The 22793-nt window shown below is 35.0% G+C and overlaps 1 protein-coding gene across 3 annotated transcripts; it reads left to right on the top strand.

Moving 5' to 3' along the window:
• The first annotated feature begins 1710 nt into the window (after positions 1-1710).
• On the top strand, positions 1711-21968 carry LOC114422638 (ribosome-binding ATPase YchF). 3 transcript variants are annotated; one of them, XM_028389102.1, is made up of 11 exons: positions 1711-2075; positions 4132-4320; positions 4469-4522; positions 4756-4866; positions 5101-5160; positions 5249-5503; positions 6689-6835; positions 7180-7207; positions 7562-7632; positions 12886-12945; positions 21530-21968. In XM_028389102.1, the coding sequence occupies exons 1-11, from the start codon at positions 1857-1859 to the stop codon at positions 21671-21673; spliced, it is 1338 nt and encodes a 445-aa protein (XP_028244903.1). In that variant the 5' UTR covers positions 1711-1856; the 3' UTR covers positions 21674-21968. The 3 variants fall into 3 exon arrangements, with proteins under 3 accessions (XP_028244903.1, XP_028244904.1, XP_028244905.1); XM_028389103.1 differs by lacking the exon at positions 21530-21968 and adding an exon at positions 20506-20977; XM_028389104.1 differs by lacking the exon at positions 21530-21968 and adding an exon at positions 20483-20977.
• The last annotated feature ends 825 nt before the right edge of the window (positions 21969-22793 follow it).

Below are 22793 nucleotides of genomic sequence, written 5' to 3'. Positions count from 1 at the left end.
AGACTTGCTACTTCCTCTCTTAGTTTTTCAACTACAGGGGGTTCATTTGTCTTATTGACCTGACTTAGACCTTTTCCAGAGTCTTGATTTTCTTTTTTAGCTCTTCATTTGATTTCCTCAGTTTAATGTTTTCAGAAACAAATGATTTAAAAATTTCTTTATATTTTTGAATTGAAGAGAAATCATATGACATTTTTGAAGAAGAACATCATAGGTTATATCCTCTTCGTTGTATGATGAATCATTGGAAGAGGAATTAGAGTTAGAGCAAGTTTTTACCTCAACCTTTTTGTTTGTATTAGCCATAAGATAAACATTGGCTTGCTCATCGTTTGAATTGCTACTCTTCTCATTGTCTGGATTGTCCCAAGTGACCATCAAACTCTTCTTTTTCTTGTCTCGAAAGTATCTCTTTTTCTTTGGTTGGGGATGTTCATCCTTCATGTGTCCAGGCTTACTGCATTCAAAGCAAATGATTTCATTGCTTTGTTCCTTATATTTCTTTTTGAATATTGTATCATTTCTTTTGTAGGAATGTTGAAACTTTCCTTTCTTCTTCATCATTTGTTAGAACTTCCCACAACCTAGGATAATTGTAGTCTTATGTTCCCACAACTTAGGAAAAATGTCCAACACCTTCAAGTTTATCTAGGCTTTGGAATATGTCTAGCCGAGATCATCCATATTGTTCACAAGAACTTGTAGTCTTCCAAACATATTGTCCACAAACTCTCCTTCCTTCATGTGAGATTGTATATGACTTTTGTGTTTAGCTCCATAATGGGAAGAAAAATAAACATATAGTATGACTCTTAGAAATCAAGCTATATCCAAGTTTGATTCAACTTAGTATTTTTTATTCTACCAAACCAGTGTTGGTTCTATACAAATAAGAAAAGATGCAAATTTGAACTTTCCCAATAAATATTTTTCTATACGCCCAAGCTAGAGATTGAACCCATGACTATATGTTTAAGGGACAGAATTATTTGCCAATTATATCATACTTTTTTGGTGATTGAAATATCATTTAAATATAAAATTTTAATGTTTGCATTCAAAATATTTAAAAATTAGTATTAATTATCAATACACAAAATTCAAGTACATATACAAATCATTTTCATAATAACATAAATTAATACTTAAATTTAAATATTTATAAATTTATATTTATTATATTTATTTAATTTAAATATTTTATATAGGTATTACATCAATATTATTAATTGAAAAAAATAAAAATGAATTTCTTTATGCTTAATACTTTTTAATATAACAACTCTTCGATTAAAAATATAATTAATTATTTTATCAATTTTAATATATTATTTTTATTTATTAATTACATATATATTTTTATATAAATACTAAATAAAAATAAAAAAATATATAATATCACACCCGTTTAAAATTTAGTGTATAATGAAACTAATATTAAAGATGATATTTGGGTAAATTTGATATTATTTTATTTGTTGTATCCATTGTTCACCCAATAATACATAATATAGCAATAAATTGCCCTGTAATGTAATTATTAAATCATAACTTAGATTTGTTGGAGGACTAAATTATTGTCCGTTTATATATTCATGATCAAAATCATCGTTTATCCTTTAATTTAAAAATAACTTTTAGTAGGAAAAAACTAAAAACTATACACTAAAAAGGCTTTAGCAATTGTTTGCATAAAAACCTAATCAGAAACGGGGGGCATAGAAGCACCCACCATACACACCCATTGGAAACCGTTCAAAAGAGATACCTTACAATCGTTTTACAATGCAGCATAAGAACAACTAACAGTAGCACGCTACCCTCTTTTTCTCTCGTGTGTGTAATCCTGCAAGTAAATGGCAAGAGCAGCTTGCAATCACCTTCACTTGGTTCCCAGTTTAGTTCATCCTCTAAAGTCAACCCTCTTCACAAATCACACTCTTTCCACCACACGCACTCGCTTCTATGGCATTCACCGAAGGTTCTCTTCTTCTTCATCCAAAATAAGCATGAGCCTCAAGGCTGGTATTGTTGGCCTTCCCAACGTTGGCAAGTCCACTCTCTTCAATGCCGTTGTAAGCCTCTATCTCTCTCTCTCTCTGGAGTATTCCTTAAAATGAAGTTTTTTTTTTTCGGGGCAATTCTATTCGAGATACTATCGGAGAGGTACCCTTTTTGCAAATATTTGAACTTTTTTTAGTTTTCCATGTTGTGATGGATTAGCTCCTTCCACTAGACCCAATTCTTGTTGGTAAATGAAGGGTCTTTTTTTTTCATCCATGCAGTTTATGGGTATATTTGGGGGGTTTAAGTATTTATTGTCATATGTATTTGGGTATGCTTATAAGTTATAAATTGTGTTGCTTCCGTGAACTCCTTTGGGAATTCGAATGACTCTTTTAAAAGTTGCAAGATTTTGATCTGGTTTCATGTGATTTATGGAGGGAATGCTTGTTGTTGATTTATGGTTTTTGAAACTCTTTAAAATGTGGTTCAAATTTTACTACAGATTTTGCATTTATTTGTTCCTTGGGGTTGGATGAAGGCCTGTTTGAGGAGGGACAGCGGTACTTGTTGTGTATTCCAAATGCAGTTCTGGTATCTGATGTGTGCCTAAATTTGTGCTCATATTTTGTATTTCCTATGTAATAACATTCTTCTTTTAGTTGTTTAAACCCTAAAATAAATTGAAGGTAGTTTCTTACTGGTGGGTGTGGGTTTGTACATCTATGCCTGATATGTTCTCCATTAAAAGGTGGTTACCCATTGTCTGGAAAAAAAAACCCAAAAGAGGAATAATTCAAAAGAGCACATTATTCAAATAAAATGTTGATGTATTGAAAATTGGGATTTTGCTACAATTGTGAAGACATGTTTGCAAGGATTAAATTTGCTTATAAGTTATAATTCAATGGTCAAGTTTTAATTATTATGATTTATTAAAACATAGTTCTCAACTTCAAAGTTTTTCTAAGAAGCATATCTAAAATTGAATTCAGTAAGTTTTCAATTGTGGGTTTTTGGTAAGAAGGCATAGCATGCTGATCAATTTGAGTCTTGTGTTTGACTTGTAAGTATTTAAAATATAATGGGGAGGGAGGACACTAAAATTATTGTTATTAGTTTTTGTGGCTCTATAAATATTTGGGAACTGGAGTCCATAGACAGGTATCTATTAATGAACAATGTAAGCATCTGATATTGCATTATTACTGTTTTAACCATGAAAGAAGAACTATTTTTGTGAAAGCAAGCAAGAATGTTTGATTAAAGTGGATGAGGAGTGGTCAATGTCTAAAATTTCCAAGCTTTCCTCGATATTTGGAGATTCATACTTTACAACAGCAAAAACAAAAGTCTTGTCCATCCCACTAGGTGAGGTTGACTACATGGATCACATGATGCCATTTGGATCCATTAAAGACTGGAGAGTGGAGATTCATACTTTCTTTGTAAAAGTAGGCTGCATTTACTTTTGACATTAAGTCTCTGCTCATGGATATCTGATAGCGAAGATGTGCTTAACTGTAGCTATTACAAAGAGAAATAGATGTTTACAACTTGTTTAAATTCCTTTCTAATTGTCCAAAGATTTGTAGAGTACCAAAGTAATATATATCTATGTCAAGAAATCCTTTTGGCAATCCAAACAGAATAATATATTTTTACTGTTCTCAGTGTGCAACAACTTGTAAGTTTCTAATGTTTACTTATATGCTTCCAAATAAGATTTCTTACTTGTGATGGGGTGACTTGTATTTCAAAACTTAAACATACTGAACACCAGAGTACATGTTATGAGATTTTAAATTTACAGTTTTTGGAATGATGGGATTTATTATTCTAGGTAAATTGATAGTCTACCATAGAATCAATTCTTAAATTTCCTCTATTGAATACAAATGGACAATTATGAACTTTGAATGGCTGCTTTTCAAAGATACAAATGTCATTGTTGATTGTTATATATTTGAATTATATTTGGAGTAACTGCATATGCCTTTTGATCTGGATTGTTTGATTTCTGTTCAATGTTTTGGCTGATTGTTCAATTGATATTTTGTATGTAGCCCCTGTTCCCAATGCTATAATAATGTATTGAATATTAATATAATATTCTTGTATGTCTAGGTGGAAAATGGAAAGGCTCAAGCTGCTAATTTTCCATTTTGTACAATAGAGCCAAATGTAGGGATTGTTGCTGTTCCAGATTCTCGTCTTCACGTGCTTTCTGATCTCAGCAAATCTCAACGAGCAGTTCCAGCATCAATAGAGTTTGTAGATATTGCTGGGCTTGTCAAGGGTGCAAGTCAAGGAGAGGTTTTTTTTTAATTTCTCTTCTTTGTTTTTGGTCTCAACAAACACTTGTTTGATCTTATTTTTAATAGCTTCTAATATGTTTGGTGGTAGTAATTAGTGAGTTAGCATAGCATTTCATTGATCTCTATTCTTACTTTAACTGTTGCAGGGTTTGGGCAATAAGTTTTTGTCTCATATTCGTGAGGTGGACTCTATACTTCAGGTGTTTATCTATTGTCATTTCCTTGTCATATCTTATTACATCTAGTCTTTTTGTTCTTTGTCTTCCTTTTTTTATGAACCAATTTAGTAGCTATGTACATATTGCCAATTAGAACTTTAGAGGTTGGAAATAAAATATCTTTATGTGCTAAAAAATACATGGTAGTTTTTATTTTTTATTTGCTTTTCTGATTTAAGATAAAATTGCTGTGGATCTATTGATCATCAAATTAGGTTGTACGATGTTTTGAAGACAACGACATTGTTCATGTGAATGGGAAAGTTGATCCCAAGTCTGATATTGATGTTATCAATTTGGAGCTTGTTTTCTCAGATTTGGACCAGGTCTGCTTACTAACTATAATTCTACACCATTTTACTGCTTATGTTTTCCTTTAAATGTTATTATCATTCCAAATTGTGTGGGTCGCACTGTGGTCATATTCATCATCATCATCTATTAATTTGTTTGGATGAAATTATATAATTTTCCTTTCTCTTTGTATGCACAAACACTTGCTATGAATTTATGACAAATTGACTGATAAGCTAAGATATTCCATTTTTTAAGCAATGCAGATTGAAAAAAGAATTGATAAGCTAAAGAAAGGCAAGGCAAAGGATTCACAAAAGCTCAAGGTCTTTAAATGCTACCACATGTCATCAACTCTTGTTTTTATTAATTGAAATACATGATTCAACTTGATTTTGAAATTCTTGATTTTAGGAAGAGGCAGAAAAGTCTGCACTGGAAAAGATTCGTGAGGCGCTTATGGATGGAAAACCTGCGCGATCTGTTACCTTAACTGATTTTGAAAGGGATGCTGTAAAGCATCTCTGCTTGCTCACCATGAAACCTGTTATATATGTGGCAAATGTTGCAGAATCTGATCTAGCTGATCCTGCAAACAATAATTATGTCAAGGACGTAACAAATGTTGTGTCTGAGTTGCAGTCCAGAATTGTAACAATTTCAGCACAGGTATATATATGTTTAGAAGGTTTTCTGAGATCATTATACTGTTAGGTAAATAGTAAGAAAATTGGACCGAACCGACTGGTCGGACCGGAAAACTGGTCAGGTAATTGGTTCAAATAAAACAGAGAACTGGCTTGAAGAAAAACAGGTAATTGGTTCAACAATCCACCTAACTCGTCTTTTAAATAAAGGATTGCTATGACATCGATTAAATGAGCAAAAATAAAGGATTAAATAAAGGTCCCTAAAAAAATAGTAAATTTCAGTTCTGGTCCTTGATACTTTTTTCTTTTCTTTTGATCCTTACTTTATATGTAATGTTCACCATTGGTCTTTGTCATTAATGAAGCTTTATTAAGTGATAAATGTTCACAAGTGGTAGTTATAACTAGGTTCATCTGCATTCTGAGCTCTTTTTATGAAGAAAGTTATCTAATCAAAACTACTTGATTAGTCACAAGGACAGAAGATAGAAGTGTTGATAATCACGGGTTTTGCATTAATGGAAGATAAATATTGAAGAATGGGATCATATTATGGTGATACAATAATTTTCATTTACTCCAATAAGGCAACATTGGCTAAGGGCATCAATAGGTTTGAGTTTGGAATTGGGTGGAAAACAGAGAAACCACACGCAAGTCATGTGACTTGCTTTGTTGTATAAATTTTCAAAGGATGACCTTCAATGGTGACATGTGTGTGACAAGTAGGGTATTAATGATGATCTTTGTTAGACAACTCATTACTTAACAAATTCTCATCTATGATGAGAATCAATTATGGTTTTTTATTTTTATTTTTTTAAAAAAGGGATCAAAATGAAAGAAATTTTTTTATAGGAACCAAAATTGAAATTTACTTATTTTATGGGTACATTTTTTTTAAATTTTTTCCACGTTTGACTGATGGCATGATACTCCAATAGCTGTGTTAGTGTTGTTTTTTCAAAATGGCTGTACAACTGTTAAGCTTGCTGAGAAAGCTCTCTTTCTCTGATAAAAATATCAATAAGGTTGTGAGCCCGTGACAGAAGTCACACTTTTCATCATCATTAGGCATTATCTACTTCAACTTTTTCTAGAACTGTTGCTTGTCTGTTTAATAACCTCTGAAAGATTAAAACCAATTATTGATATTTTTGTTAGTCTCCACAGCAAATCAAGATGGGGTTATTTGTCCTTGCAGGTTGAGGCAGAGCTTACTGAACTACCAGTTGAAGAACGACAAGAATATTTGCAATCTCTTGGTGTTAGTGAAAGTGGTCTTGGCAACCTAATAAGGGCAACATATGACCTTCTGGGTCTCAGAACTTACTTTACTTCTGGTGAGAAGGTAAGAGGAAAACTGGAATTTTTTTTGGAGATAATACAGTTAGAATATCCCATTAAACATGTATAGTGTGTTAACAATATTCAAAGATTTGAAACTCTTTATTATTCTAGTTATTAATAATAAACAATTTACCCTGTTTGGTACAACAGTGAGTTTTATGCACTCAGCACTCCTCCTTAACCTTGGCTTTTAGACTAGTTATGAAACACATAGGCGGAGTTAATTAATTTACCCTAAACATTAAAAAATGTTCACCAAGACATCCTGAATTATAACTCCCAAACTTTTGATTGCATATCATATTTCATGTTCAAAACTGATTTTGTTTTCTAACGTGTACACAGGAGACAAAGGCATGGACAATACTTGCAGGTTAGCTTTTGTCCCCTGGATGAAACTTTTACACTGCACAATACTAAAAACATTTTTTGACTGGATTTTATCCTTTTTCTAAACTCCCTGTTCAAGTAATTGGCCATAAAGTAATTTAAAGAGGCTATTAAAATGGAGTTTGTTTTATCTCTGAATGGCAATTAAGAGATACTGTTTTTCCTTTGTTGACAAATGCCTGTGATAAATGATTATATGCACCATTCTTTTGTAAGATTGATTGCACATTTTTGTTATGTAATACCTGATTGATTTGCCAAATAGAATTAATAGTAATATAAGAATTCTACTTAGATTGGATTACTCCTCTAAATTTTAAACCTCTTGTTGTACTAGGAATGACTGCACCTCAAGCAGCTGGAGTTATTCACTCTGACTTTGAGAAGGGTTTCATTCGAGCAGAGACAGTAAGCACCAAGGATATAATTTTGAACTACTATATGCATATAAAATAGCATATGACTTGATATAGCAAATATTTTAAAAATTAAATACAAAAAGAAAAAGGTGATGATTGATATTCAATATTCTGGATAATGTGGGGGCTACTTGACAAACATCAATGGTAAGAGTTGCTAGTTTTTGGCCAAAGTTTATGTTTGAATATGTGAAAAATATCTCATAATATTAAATATTATATCCGAAAATATTTTAGTGTTTTTTTTTTTGCTCAGCAAAAATAAATATATTATATAGATATTAGGAGTACCAGTGGTACTAAAAATACAGTATGGGGATTATGTAACCAGCTGGTTCCTTTGGTTATTACAAGGACCCAAGCCAGCTCCACATTACCCTGTTACAAAAATCCAGCCCCTACCCTCCCATCCTAGGTACAGAAGCCTACTCTTAGATTAGAGGACCATTGGTTAAAGTGTAATACAAAATCTTTCTCCATTGATTTGAGCCATGTCCAAGTAAGTAGTATTGCATCATCCAACACTTTGCTTCCATTGAACACTTCATTTTGCAAAACTATCTTATTTCTTTGCTGCCAAATGGTCCACGTTAAGGCAACCCACCAGCATTTCCACCTTGTAGACTTTATTCCACCAACAATCCCATTTCCATGGTGCAGAAAGTGATCCCTAGGATTTTGCGGGAGTGCGGTCACTATGTTAATCCAAGACAGTGACTCCCACCATAAAGGTAGGATTTTACTGCAATTGAAGAACAGGTGGGCAGCGTCCTCCTCATGATTACTAAAAAATGGGCATAGCAGTTCACTCACCTCCACTTGTCTCCTTCTGAGATTCAGCTTTGTTGGTAATCTATCCCTTATTAACCTCCATGCAAACATTGATGATTTAGCTGAAATTTTGAGTTTCCATAGCTCCTCAAAAACAGCATCTTGAGTTGCCCCCATCATACGTGCTTTTTGATGAGTATTGTCCACCTGGCTCGGGTTTCCAAACCCAAGAATCTGCTCTATGAGGGTGGATTTCTTTCTGTGCTATCTCCCCAAGAAAGTCATCAGCCATTGCAATCTCACTGTCGAATAAAGGTCTCCTCCAATTGAGCTGCCATTCCCATGCTGCACCTGTGTTGCTCCCCATCTGTTTAATGGTCTGCTGTTGCTGGCATGATATCTGATATAACCTTGGATACTTTAACATTAGTGGTACATCATTGTCTACCCAGCAATCCTCCAAAAATCGACACTTGTCGCCGCGTCCCATCCTCCATTCAGTTTCCTTTTTAAGCGCACTGTTCACCTGCTGATTGTGAGTGATAATCAGGTCCTTCCACCATGAGGAATCATGGCCACCTCTTCTTCCTTCTTACAAGGTCCTCCAGCCGCTGTATTTAGAGTCTAATATCTTGGCCCATGGTTCTCCGTGCTGCTGGAACAGATCCCACCGCCATTTCCCTAGCAAAGTTGTGTTAAAGGTTTTCCCCCCTTGTCTTTTGGTAGTAGACACACTGTTTTCCATTTGACCCATGCAATCTTCCTTTGCTCTGATCCGCCGCCCCATAAGAACCTTCTTTGAATGGTGACCAGTTTATCAACTATTCTTGAGGGTGCCTTGAAAAAAGAAAGAAAGTATATGGGAATAGATGTTAGGACTGCATTAATGAGTGTCACTCTCCCCCCAAAGGATATGTGTCTCTGTTTCCATCTGGCTAATTTTCTCTCGCATTTCCTAATTATAGGATCCCAAACCTCGCTACGTCTTGGGTTTGCCCCAATGAGAATATTTTAGAGTATATCAGATTATCTCTTAGGATTAGTTTCCCTATTTCTTTGGTTTCTTAGTTTTCCAATTATCTGTGATTTGTTTCCTTATTTAGTTAGGCTTATCATCTAGCATTAGTATAAATAAGATTTATTGCTTTGTGATTTAGTATCACACTGTAATACATCACATCACGTCATATTAATATCAATTTCAGAGTATTTAGTTTCTATTCTCTCCTTTACTCTTTTGCTCCATCTATGCCCAAAATCCTATAATTTCTACATGGTATCAGAGTGATACCTTCCTTTGTGACCTCTCTTCATTATCTGTTGCTAAGCTTCCTAAGATCAAGAGCTCTTCTTTATTTCCAGTCACTCTGTGCCGTTTCATCTTTCCAGCATTGTTTCTCCATTTTCTGGCCAGATTCGGGCCTGTGCTGCCACTCTCTGGTAACCCTACCATTGGAAGCTCATAATCCTGATCTGCCATCTCCTGAAAGTTCCCTACCAAACAGCCCATGCACACTTTCGTGTAATTTCTGTCCAGCTGTTTCTGCCCAAGTGCCACCAAGCACGGTAATGTGTCAGGCATCTTTTTTGGCAGCTATTGATGGTACCGTTCTTTCCCAATCTCCCTCGTTCTGGATCTGTCCTCATACCTCCTGTACAACTTTTGGTTTAGTGTATTCCTCCACATGGTGCTTTTGCATGCTTCTCATGTCTTGTTTTGCTGTTTTTGGCTATACCCACTTTCTGTCGCTCCTTGTTGTCTCCTCCTTGTTCTGTTTTGACCTTGGTTTATCTTCAAGTCTTTCTTTTATGATTTCTCTTGGTTTTGTTTTGTCTATGTTTGACTCTAGTTTGTTGACAGTTACTGTTTTGCCCCAATTGTTGTTTGGTATGCCCCTCATTTTGGTCTGATGTGGTTCATAGCTTTGGATTGCTGTGCCCCTATTTGGCTATACCCTTAGCTTTGGTTTGATTCTGTTTGGTTCTCAAATTTTGCCCGTTGTCAAACTCAGCATTCTATGTAGGATTAGAGGGGGGGGGGGGACATGTTAATCATGGGATTATAAGATGGATCATAAGATCCTACTCCTACTAAATCTAGACATATATATTTGCATATAAAATAAAATAGATAGTACCAACAAAGCTTGACATAGTTGATAGATTGTTGATTCCCTTAAGCATATGACCAGGGTTTGTTTCATTGCTTGTATATTGAAAACTCTTTGTTGGGAGAGATAAAACACACTTCATTAATCTTCAATTCATGCCTCGAAAGAGATTAGTCTTCAACTATTAGTGCACACGCCAAAAGAAAAACATAGATAAGTGTAATGTAATAGATAAGAAAATTGACCTTTGAATCACAATCAGCGCTAAGATAATTAATTAGTTATGAATTATTAGATACAAGTGTAATGTTTAATAATAACCTATGTTGCATGGATATGGTACCAGTATTGGGTACGGATATCGGATACGAGATTTTCCAAAAATCTAGGGTACGGGTACGTTAATACAAATTCTTTAAAAATAACAAAATATGTATATATTAACAATAGAATTTAATATAAGTGTGACTACATTTTATAAATAATGAAGAAAAACATAAATAAGCATAATTTGTAATATAAAACGAGATTAAATTCTTCAACATGATAAAAAGTATCGAATAAAAAAAAACTGTAATGAGTACATGCTCAACTAAAACTTATGACACCTAAATAGTTTCAATCTCATCATTTTTTTGTCCATAGTCAGTGAAAAGAATTGCCTCCAAATCTAGTTCATCAAGAGAAAGAGTAGCAACTTCAATAATTTCAGCCCCTTCAAGGGGATCCCATTCATCTCCACCAATATCCCACATTTGGCTGTCACCCTCTTTATAACTCTTACTCTTTCTTTGTAAAAGGATAATATTTTTAGCTATTGGACTTGGGTATGAGCCCGATACGTACCCAAAAAGTACCCAATTTTGTTTTTGAAATATTTTTTTGGTATGTACCCAATACGTACTTACAAGTACCCAATGAGTACCGGGTATAGGTAAGTACCCGGTACGTGTACGGCATGATTTTAGGAGTACCAATGCTTCAGAGATAATAACTTTCTTGTTGGTAGTTACCGGCCGAAATTAGGAGTACAAATGTATTATTACAATACGACAACAACAAAGCCTTGTCCCAATAGTTGAGGTCGGCTACATAAATCATACAACATCATTCGACTTGGTTAAAGATCAAAGTTTCAAAGATATTATTACCATGAGATCTCTCTTGACAACTTCTTCCAGTGTCTTTCTTGGCCTCTCTCCCCAAGACTAAAAACCATACAATCTACTCCTCATTGGTGCTTTCTTGTGCCTTCTTTGTATTTGGCCAACCCACCTTAACGGATATTCTGTTATCTTTTCCTCATTCATTGTTGCACCAATTTCTCCATGTATACAACCATTTCATATCATGTGGAATTTGACCAATATAGGTATTTTTTTAAATTAAATACCACTTTGGAGTAGTCTTCAAACAATTTACTAGACTAAGTGATTCCTGCCACATCGAAAATTGGTGGCGCCAATCAACTCAGCTCCACCTGGTAGTGCCACTCTGAAGAGTGTCACCCAATCAAACACGTTTTTTAATCAAATGCAGTCTTCCATGCACGTTTGACCAAGTGACTTGGAAAAACGTGTTTGACTGGGTGAAGCCACCCAGTGTGGCACCACCAAGTCATTCACACACTTGAACTGGTGATACTCTTTAGAGTGACACCATCAAGTGGAGCTAAGTTGACTGATGCCACCAATTTCCTACGTGACAGATCCAGTTTGGTAAATTGTTTGAAGACCACCCCAAAGTGGTATTTAGTTAAAAAAAAAAAAAACCTATATTGGTCAAATTCCTTCATATCATGTATTAGAATGCGTGATAGAAAACAACTTATCTTGCATAAGCTGTTTTGTATTAGTTCTGTATTAGAATTAGGAACTTCCTTTATGACAGTTATTCATAGAAAATGACTTATGGCAGTTATGTATTCGGGTATATTTGATAGTAGGGTGTGTAATTAAGTGTTATTTGCAATTTGTGGACAGAGAATACTCTTTGTAAGAGACTTTTTGTATCTCTCCAGGCAGCACGTGTCTTGCTGTATTGTATGTGATTTGTGTTCACTGTTATTATCTTTTGTTGTTTTTCTATTGGTGTTCTATAACGCAGAAAATAACAAGTTTTGATTAGTAAGAATTTGTTCTAAATATCCTAGAATTGGCTTTCTGTATTTATTACTATTTATACTACTCTAGTATTGACAAAAATGAAAGCTAGTTCTGACTGTATTTGGGCAACTGAAAGTGAGACCCTAAAATTTATTTGCTTTTATTACTCATACTGCTGTGTTTATTTTAAGCATATGTCAAAGTTCGGATCATACTGTATTCATTAATCTTCATTAAAATGTTATTTTATATTAGGTGTCTTATGAGGATTTTGTTGCTGCTGGTTCACTTTCTGCAGCACGAGAGAAAGGACTGGTAAGTAGCTTATATAATTTTCCTCCCAGTAAACTAGGTTTTCTTTTATATTCATGGTTATCATTTTAGCATTAGTAAAATGTTTACCTACCGTGCAATTGACTTTTGTTATAAAATTTGATTTAATAATTGATCATTGGATTTGGATTTTTGTTCAATATGACTTAAATTAATTGCTTTAATCAAGGAATTATACTCTGCATACCATCCTCGTACCTGATGTTGGAACAATTGTTCCAAGATTTTTTTTTTTTTTTTTTTTCATTTAGATATTAAAACCTAAGTGATCACATAACTTGAATGTAACTAGAGATGATTGAATGGAAATCCTCTAGTGTGTTCTCCACACTTAAGCTCTATTATATTAATAAACTTAGCTTACTCAGTAAGTTGAAGAGAGGTAAGTACAAAATACATAGCTCTGAATAGAGCAGGTACAACAGGTATATAAAAGACAAAAATAAAATGTAAGCTACTACTCTAGGTACATCATGACCTATTTTTCAACATTCCCCCTCAAGTTAGAGCATATAAATCATATGCACCAAGCTTGGAACACAAAAATTGAATCCTAGACCCCCTTAATGACTTAGTTAAAATATCTGCGAGTTGATCATTAAAGCCAATTTTTTCTGTACTAATTTCCTTAGCCATTAACTTCTCTTGAACAAAGTGACAATCAACTTCTATGTGCTTGGTTCTTTCATGGAATACTGGATTAGAGGCAATATGAAGTGTTGTTTGATTATCACAATAGAGCTGCATTTGTTGAACTTCACAAAACTTACGTTCTTGAAGAAGTTGCTTGATCCACATAAGTTCACAAGTAGCTGAGGTCATTGCTCTATACTTAGCTTTTGCACTAGATCGAGCAACAATATCTTGTTTCTTGCTCTTCCAAGAAATCAGATTTCCTCCTATGAACACACAATATCCCGTAGTAAAGCGCTTGTCTATAGGAGAACCTGTCTAATCAGCATCAAATACCCAGTAACATAGGTGTTTCCCTTATCTTCATACAACAACCCTTGTTCTAAGCCTTTGTAATGTACCTAAGAATTTGAGTGACAACATTCTAATGATCAGGGTAAGGATTTTGCATAAATTGACTCACTACTCCAAATGCAAAAGAGATGTCAGGTCTGGTGATTGTGAGATAAATGAGTTTCCCAAATAGTCTCCTGTACCTCTTAGGATCTGATAGGGGTTCACCCTGTTCTGTCCACAGTTGTCAATACCGGCGTAGCGGAGCGGAACGGTCGACCCCAAAAGTGGGATAGCGGGTAGCAGGATGACCGTTATTCTAATGTTTTTTTATATATGTTAAATAATTAATAATATATATATATATATATATAAAGTTTAAAAACAGAAAAATAACTCAAAACATAATTACTTAAAAAAAAGTTACAAAACATAAAGTAGAAAAATTTATTGAAAATGATAAAATACCCTCCAAAACAAATTAAATAATTATGCTTAGAGGAACCGAGTTTGTAGCACTTGCACCAACGGTTACATATAAGTTTTTAGTTTTCCTACTAAATAATATATAAGAAAAACATAACGTACTTAAATATAAATTATTTTATTTTATTTTATGTTATTTAAAATATTTTTTATTTATTTTTATTTTTATTTTTAATAATTTTTTATTTATGATATCAAATTTTAATAATTTTTTTAAAAAATAATTATATTTTTTTATTTGAGATTAATAAAATTAAATAACATTAATTAATTTTCTTAATCAATATAAAATTAATTATTTGTAGGAGTAAAGAGAAATTACTAGTACCGCTACTAAAATAGATTAAATGAGAACAAAAAGAGGAGATAAATGAAAGAGATAAGAAAATCAGAAAAAGATCAAAAGGAAAGAAAGTCCAGACAAGCATTGAACTCATCACTCAGCCAGTGTCACTCAATGCCAACAACCACACTCATATCTTTAGCTTTTATTTTTAATTAAATTTTAAACCAAGTGTTCCTTCATAAACTACGTTATCCATCCGTATTCTTCATAAACTACGTTAACCTGTGACGATGGAGAAGAGGAGGCGGTGGAGGGGGTGTTTGGAGATGGTGATGATGAGAGCGAAGTGGTCGGAGGGGAGCAATCTGAGCATGGTGGAAATGGTCTGCTTCATGGAGTCTTTGGCGGCGAGGGACACGTCTTTTGAGATGGTCGAGGGGCTCGATGCGGCGGAGGATGGCGGCGATCACGGTGAAGCCACGGTCGAAGTTGCGCGTGGAGACAACGTGTCGGAGAGGCAGGAAGGGATGAAGCCGCTGCGGTGACGCGTGAGGGGGAGGAGGACAAAGGGTGGCAGAGGAAGAGGAAAAGGGGGAGGCTTGGGTGGGAGGAACGGGAAGAGTGACCTTCAAAAAACCTAAAATGCCTTCACTTACCCTCATTAAGTGAGGGTATTTTTGGAAATTCCAATGCTTCGAAGTAGCGGCGCGAAAAACCGCTCCAGAACCCACGCCGCTCCGCCCCGCGCCGCCACGATAGTGGCTGCTCCAGCCGCGACATGAAATCGCTCCGCTACAGAGGTGCCCGTCGCGGATGGGAGCAGCTCCGCCGCTATAGTGACTGCTACGGCCCCTATTGACTACATAGGTTCTGCCTTCAACTTTTGATTTGGATCCATGGGACTGTTAATGGGCCTACATCCACTCATGCCAGCCTTATTTAGAATATCCAAAGCGTACTTCCTTTGAGAAATAGTAACGCCTTCGTTTGATTGAGCTACCTCTATACCAAGGAAGTATTTTAGACATCCAAGATCTTTGGTCTGAAAATGGCTGAATAGATGTTTTTTCAGCTGAGAAATTACAACAGCATCATTTCCTGTGATAACTATTTCAATACATTTTTCTTGTGAGGTGTGACCATAGAAGATTGAATGATCTGCTTTGCTATGTTTTAATCCAAATGCCTGTACATTTTGATTAAATTTCCCGATGGCAATTGTTTGAGGCCATAAAGAGATCCGCGCAGTTTACAAACTAACCCATATTCCCCTTGAGCAACAAATCTAGGAGGTTGCTCCATGTATATCTCCTCTTCTAGGTAACCATGTAGAAAAGCATTTTTTATCTCCAATTGATGGAGAGGCCAATGACGAATGACAACCATACCAAGAAACAAACGGACAGTGGTGAGTTTGGCGACAGGAGAAAAGGCATCTTTCAAGACCATATATCTGAGTGTATCCTTTTGCCACCAATGGAGCCTTAAGGCGATCAACTTCACCATTAGGCCCAACCTTAATAGCATACACCCATCTACAACTGACTGTTTGCTTCCCAGGAGGTAGGGGAACTAACTCCCATGTGTCACTGCTTTCAAGAGCTTGCATCTCAACAACCATGGCTTGTCGCCACCCAGGGTGATCAAGTGCTTCATGAATATTTTTAGGAATGGTGAGAGGTGATGTGGATGAAATAAAGAAAAAATAAGGAGATAACCGGTGATAACTTAAAAAAATTATAAATAGGATGAGAATTTCTGGTAGATCTAATACCTTTCCTAAGGGCAATTGGCCACCTAGAGTCATCATTAACTAGAACCGTGGTATGAGTCGTTGAAGGTGACGAATTTGAAGCAGAGGACTCTCCTTGTGACATAGTACTAGACAACTCTCTTTGTGACTCATGCTGGTCAATGCTGCAAGGAGATCGAGTAGGGCTGATTGGGTAGGTGGCTTGACTTGTGTCCATGTTAGGGATTTCATGGACTGGTGACACTAATGGAGTAAGAGATGGAACAAGCAAGACTTGTTGGACAGAATTGAAATCCTACATTGAAGAAGAGAAAAGGGGAGTTTCTTCGAAGAAGGTGACATTAGCCGACATATAGTATCATCTAGTGTGTGGTGAATAGCAACGATATCTTTTTTGTAGACGAGAGTAACCAAGAAAGACACATTTAATGGCTTTTGCTGATAACTTGTCCAGCCTTGGTGAAACATAATGAACAAAACAAGTACAACTAAAAATACCAGGAAAGACATGAAATAAGGGTTCTTTTGGAAAAAGGATTGAATGAGGAAGTCTATTCTCAAGAGATGAAGATGACATTCTATTAATTAAAAAACATGCAGTAAGGATGGCATCACCCCAATGATGAACTGGAGCATTTGCACCAAACAATAAGGTACCTGCAGTTTCAACTAAATGTCTTTTTTCTTTTTGCTATACCATTTTGCTGTGGTGTGTGTGGGCATGTGAACTGATGTAAGATGCCTTGAGTGGTTAAAAATGAAGAAAGATTAGAGGAGAAATACTCTTTGGCATTATCACTCATGAGAATGTTAATCACTTTTCCAAATTGGGTCTTGATTTCATTAAAGAAAGACATAAATATAGGCAAAAGTTCAGATGTTTCATTAAATAAACCCAAGTACATTTGGAGTATTCATCACAAAGGTAGCAAAATATCAAAAGATGTGACATGGCTTGGACCCCAAATATTAGAGTGAATGGTGGAGAAAACAGAGTTACATCTTGTTTCAGTTCTTTTAAAAAAAGAAGACCTAACATGTTTTCCTAACTGACATGACTCACACTCTGAGACTTGAAGTTTGTTGAGACTAGGAACCATTTTCTTCAGCTTCGACAAGTGCGGATGACCTAAGCGATCATGCAAAAGCTTAGGAGACGGATACTCAAAACAAGACACTGATGAACTCGTTTCCAAATAGTAGAGACCTTTAGATTCATGTCCTACACCAATCAACCGATCTGTACCACGTTCCTGTATAACAAAGGAATCAACATCGAATGTTACAGAACAATTTAATGTTTTTGTTAGCTGACTAAGAGAAACTAAATTGAAAGGACAGTTAGGGACAAAAAGGAGAGAGAGAGAGCCAGAGAGAGCAAGAGAGAGAGAGAAAGGAGAGGCAGAGTGGGATACATAGAGAGTTTGAGAGAACATAATAAAGTGTGGGTGGGAAAGGGACCAAGGCACAAATATGACGGGAAACGGTACAGCCAGCGAGTAGGGTTGAACGGAGCATTAAGGCAAAGGGAAGAGGAAATCACTAATTGGAGGGATGCAACAAACATTCAATCCTTCTACTTCACATGATTCCTAGAGGAAATGGGGGAGAAGGATATGTGGCTGAAGTTTAAGAAATGGGGAGATGTGCGAGAGGTGTTCATTGCATGACACCAAAACAGGAATGGCTGGCGGTATAGTTTCGTTTGTTTCAAAGGAGTTGAGGATGTGAAGCTCCTTGAACAACAACTAGACAGCATGGTCATCAATGGCCTTAAACTTCACGCTAACCTCCCGAAGCATGGAAGGGAGAGGACAACAGATAGGAAAACTAATTCAGAGGTGCAAAGTAAGGTGGGTATGAACAGGAGCAGAGCATATGTGGATGGCCAGGAACATAACAGAAATGACGCGGTACTCAACGTAAGGGATGTAAGAATGTTCAGTCAATACACACATCAGTGGACAAAGCCAAGGTCATATGCAAACATAGTGGCAGCAGACATTAGAAATGTGGGGAGGAGAGAAATTCAGGGGTAGAAATATCAGACATTAACAACATCCCACTCCTCATTGCAGCTGAACATACCCATGGAACAGGTGAAACGATTCAGTAACACCTAGGTAGGGAGGTTATGGAAACTGTTTGATTTTGACAAATTAGAAGATGAGTTCATGTGGGAGGCAAGACAGGAGGTTAAGCCAAAGTACCTTGGGGACGACATGGTCCTCTTGGTTGGCCTCAACAATACCAGAGCGGAGGAATTGTGTAACACTGAAGAAGATAACAAAATGTCTCTATTCCATTCGCTAGAGAAGTGGAACCCGGGTTTGCAAATCGGGTATAGGCTGGTATGGATTCTATGTTGGGGTGTACCATGTGTGGGGAGAAAATATACCTGGTACAGGCCTAATGGAACAGCTATAAGCAGACTAGACAGGTTCCTAGTCTCTGTAGATTGGTTTAATAAATGGAAGGACAACTCTCAATTCATTTTACAAAGGAACTTCTCTTATCACTGCCCAATCTTGTTGAGATCATCCAATGTGGATTGGGGCTCGAAGCCATTTCGAGTTCTGGATTGTTGGTTTCAGGACAAACAATTTAGAAAGGTCGTTTGTGATTGGTGGACATCACACTCAATACAGGGTTGGGGTGGCTATGTGCTGAAAGAAAAAATGAAGGGTCTCAAGCAAAGATTGAAGGTCTGGAACAAGGAACAATTTGGGGACATTCAGAAGAAAATTAGTAGGATTGAGTTGGAGCTGAACATGCTAGAAGTTGACGGCGTTGGAAGACAACTGAGTGATAGAGAAATAGAGTTGAGAAAGAAGCTACAGGAAAAATTGTGGGTGGCAACCACCTCCTATGAGTCTTTGCTAAGGCAGAAAGTAAGGACAAAATGGATCAAGGAAAGGGACTGCATCTCTAAGTTCTTCCATATCACAGTCAATGGGAATCGCAAACATAATTCGCTCAGAGGACTCTGGGTTGATGGATGCTGGACAGAAGAACCTATCAGGATCAAAGAAGAGGTCTCTGGGTTGATGGACTCTGGGGGTTTCTTGTAGGGCATTTGTGTTATGTATTTTTGGACTCATGATCCTGGAGATGTTATCTCCTTCTTCTCTTGTAGTACCTCTGGTACTATTCTTTGATTAATATATATATTATATCTTTGCAGTCCAAAAAAAAAAAAGAAGAGGTCCATCAATTTTTTAGGAAGAAATTTGAGGAGGGTGAGGAGGAGAGGCCGAGGCTTGATGGGGTAACTTTTCAGACAATTTCACAAAATCAAAACGACTTTCTGGTACATCGTTTTGATTAGAAGGAAGTAAAAGATACAGTATGGGATTGTGGAAGTCATAAAAGCCCTGGACCAGATGGTTTGAACTTCAAATTTATCAAGGAGTTCTGGGAAGTAATTAAACGTGAGGTGCTCAGATTCTTGGATGAGTTCTATGTAAATGACAGATTTCCATACTTCATTCATAAAGAAGATTCCTTAAATAATCTGTATATGTTGAAATGAAAGGGAGTGCCTATTTGCCACTCATGCAGGGACAGATCCACCTTAAGTTTTATGGGGGAAATTGCTCCCACTAAGATATTTTTTTTTTATTTAAATATATTTGATAAAAAAATTTACCCCCATAAAAAAATAAATATCATCCCCATAACATAAAACTGTTTTATAAAAAAATATAAATAATTATAAGAGATAAAAGACAATAAATTGATACTAAATTTATCATTTCATCTTTTAAACAAACAAGTGACACAAACACACATTGACCCAATTATAATTTGTAAAAGCTTAAATAATTTGAATTTTTTTTTCCATGAGATTATGTATTTTGTAAAGCTTAAAATTAATATTTTTTTTTCTTTGAAAATATTATAAACTAGTACGTAGGATTTTTTTTTTGCCTCCACTATAAAATATTTCTGGAAACGTCCTTGCTCTCATGTAATTCAGTATCCATCATTTCTTTATCCCCTGTACAAATCTATAAACAGGAAATTAGTTCCCTTTATTATGTTGTTGCAGTTGAGATCTGAAGGTAAAGACTACGTTGTACAAGAAGCAGATGTCATGTTGTTTCGATTCAATGTTTAGCAGAATTTACTTCTCCTAGCTGGTTGTCAATGGAGAAGTTGAGATATGATATATTTGTGACTAAGGTCAGAATTTTTTTTAAGCCAATGGTTGATTATAGTGTTTGGATAAGCATTGTTTTGTTTAGTGACATGCTCCCTGCTAGAAGTGGAAAAGTTGAGATATAATTTATGACTACAGGTCAGAAAATTTTGGCATAATTGATTAGTAGAGGTCAATTTTTTTCAGCCAACTTCTGGTTATAATTTTGGAGCGATATTTTTTCTATTTAGGGAAAAATATTTAAAATTGTTCATAGTGCAATACTATAAATGTGCTCGACTATTTATAATAATAAGGATGAAAATCTCTCCCTTGTATTTGATTAACAATTTAAAATATAATAAAAATATGTATACAAGTATACATGCTATGTTGTGCATTAGACTCCTAATGTACACACACAAGCAGCGCTCATTACATGCAACTCTTTTTATTAATGTTTTTATTTTTTATATGTTCTGTATTTGGCCTCATCATGCAATGAATAAATTATACTAGAGTTGACATTAGTGAACTGTGCAGATCTCATAGATTTAAGAAAGTTGCTAATGTTTGTAACGGGAAAAAAATGCTGAAATTTTGATAAAAGGATAATTAGTGTTCGGCGTAAGATCTTTGGTAGAGAAACACATGAAAGATTGTTTGGCAAATTGATGAGGTCAAGCATGATGCTTTTAACAGATTAGAGAATACCCAATTTTGTCTCTACGTTGTTTTTTAAATCATACAGGTGTTTGAATTAGTTAAAGCAATGGTTTAAGGTTAAATTTGCAGGCATTAATAACATATCACACTTCTTTTTTAGTTGGAATATGTTAGCATTCTAAACTTATTGCGCTCTCCTCTCGTTTCTCACGTTTCATTGGTCACCCTCAGTGCCTTGTGATGCTAATCCGATTGTTTTTAATGGAAGCCATCATTGCTACCCTTGCCCAATTTGGTTGACCCATTACTAACGCTGAAGACCATCGAGTTCTTGAACAATTGCAATACTATTGCCGATCACACCGTATCTCCATCGAAACCTAGCATGCCTCCACGACAAGCAAGTTATTGATGAGATGGTTCAACGTTGTCCATGCGTCGGTGCCAGAGTCCAGAGTCTGTCAGAAACGTGGAAGGGAGAGGCTGGGAAAGACAGCTCCGATAGTCGAAGACACAGTGCATAGTAGAAATAGAAGTGTTCATCGTGAAGCAACTAAGGTTTCTGCGGAAAGAGTCTTCCTCCATTGTTCATAATTGTGGCAGATTTTGTCACCGAAAAACAAAATTAAAATGTAAATAAGCTATTCGAAGTAAAAGCAAAATGCATGATCTCTGAGAGTTTACCATTTGCACGGTTATATTGTCAATGTTTTGTTTGTTTTGGCATCTTTAACTTAATGGTAAAACAAGTATATTAGTAACGTACTTCAATAAATTCGGCTTGCCATTTTGTTTATAAGCGGAAGAGGAGAGAGGAAAATTTGTTTTTTTTTTTATTCTTTCTAAAATGTAAATAAAATTACTGAAATGTCCTTAAGTTAAATTTAGTAAAACAAAATAATTAACTGGTTTTTTGTCCAAAAAATTTGGTGTAAACCGCTAACATCAACTATAAAAAGGAGATACAAGTATGTTAACAATTCTCATATTGTAAAATAATGTTAAAGAAACATAATAAATACTTTATTATACTAGAGTAAAAATAAAACATTATTTTATAAGTTCTTAACATTTAAAATATATACAAGTGTAAATCAAATATTGCAGTACTTAAATATAGAAGAAAAAAAAATATTCATTAACAATAAAAAATTCACATATATAATAAAGAAGAAAATGATAAATTTCCTAAGTTGATTTTTCTTTTTCTTTTAAAAAAACTGAAACGGCATGATTTTAAATATTTTTTATTGGCCCATTGTAATAACATTTTTACCGGTTATTGTTATTAAATACATTTTTTGTCCTTCTAATTTAACGTTTTTTAATTTTTATTTTTGTATTTGTTTTTGTTTTAGTTCTTATAAAATGTGATTATTTTATTTTTCATCCTTAAAGTGTTTTAGATAATATTTTATTTAATGTTCAAAGTATTTTTTTATTATTCAAAATACTATCTAAAATACTTAAAGAAAAAAAAACATTTTACAAGAACTAAATCAATTTTTTTTGCAAGAATGAAAATAAAGAAA

The sequence above is a fragment of the Glycine soja genome, chromosome 8 (genome assembly GCF_004193775.1).
Source record: "Glycine soja cultivar W05 chromosome 8, ASM419377v2, whole genome shotgun sequence".
In the NCBI taxonomy this organism is placed as follows: Eukaryota; Viridiplantae; Streptophyta; class Magnoliopsida; order Fabales; family Fabaceae; genus Glycine; species Glycine soja.
This window is presented reverse-complemented; position numbering and strand designations above follow the sequence as displayed.

Excerpts from the sequence above, each read along its gene's own strand:
- LOC114422638 (XM_028389102.1), top strand. The coding sequence starts at position 1,857 with ATGGCAAGAGCAGCTTGCAATCACCTTCACTTGGTTCCCAGTTTAGTT. Across the intron at positions 2,076-4,131 it reads CCACTCTCTTCAATGCCGTT|GTGGAAAATGGAAAGGCTCA; the intron begins GTAAGCCTCTAT and ends TTGTATGTCTAG. Across the intron at positions 7,633-12,885 it reads GTTTCATTCGAGCAGAGACA|GTGTCTTATGAGGATTTTGT; the intron begins GTAAGCACCAAG and ends ATTTTATATTAG.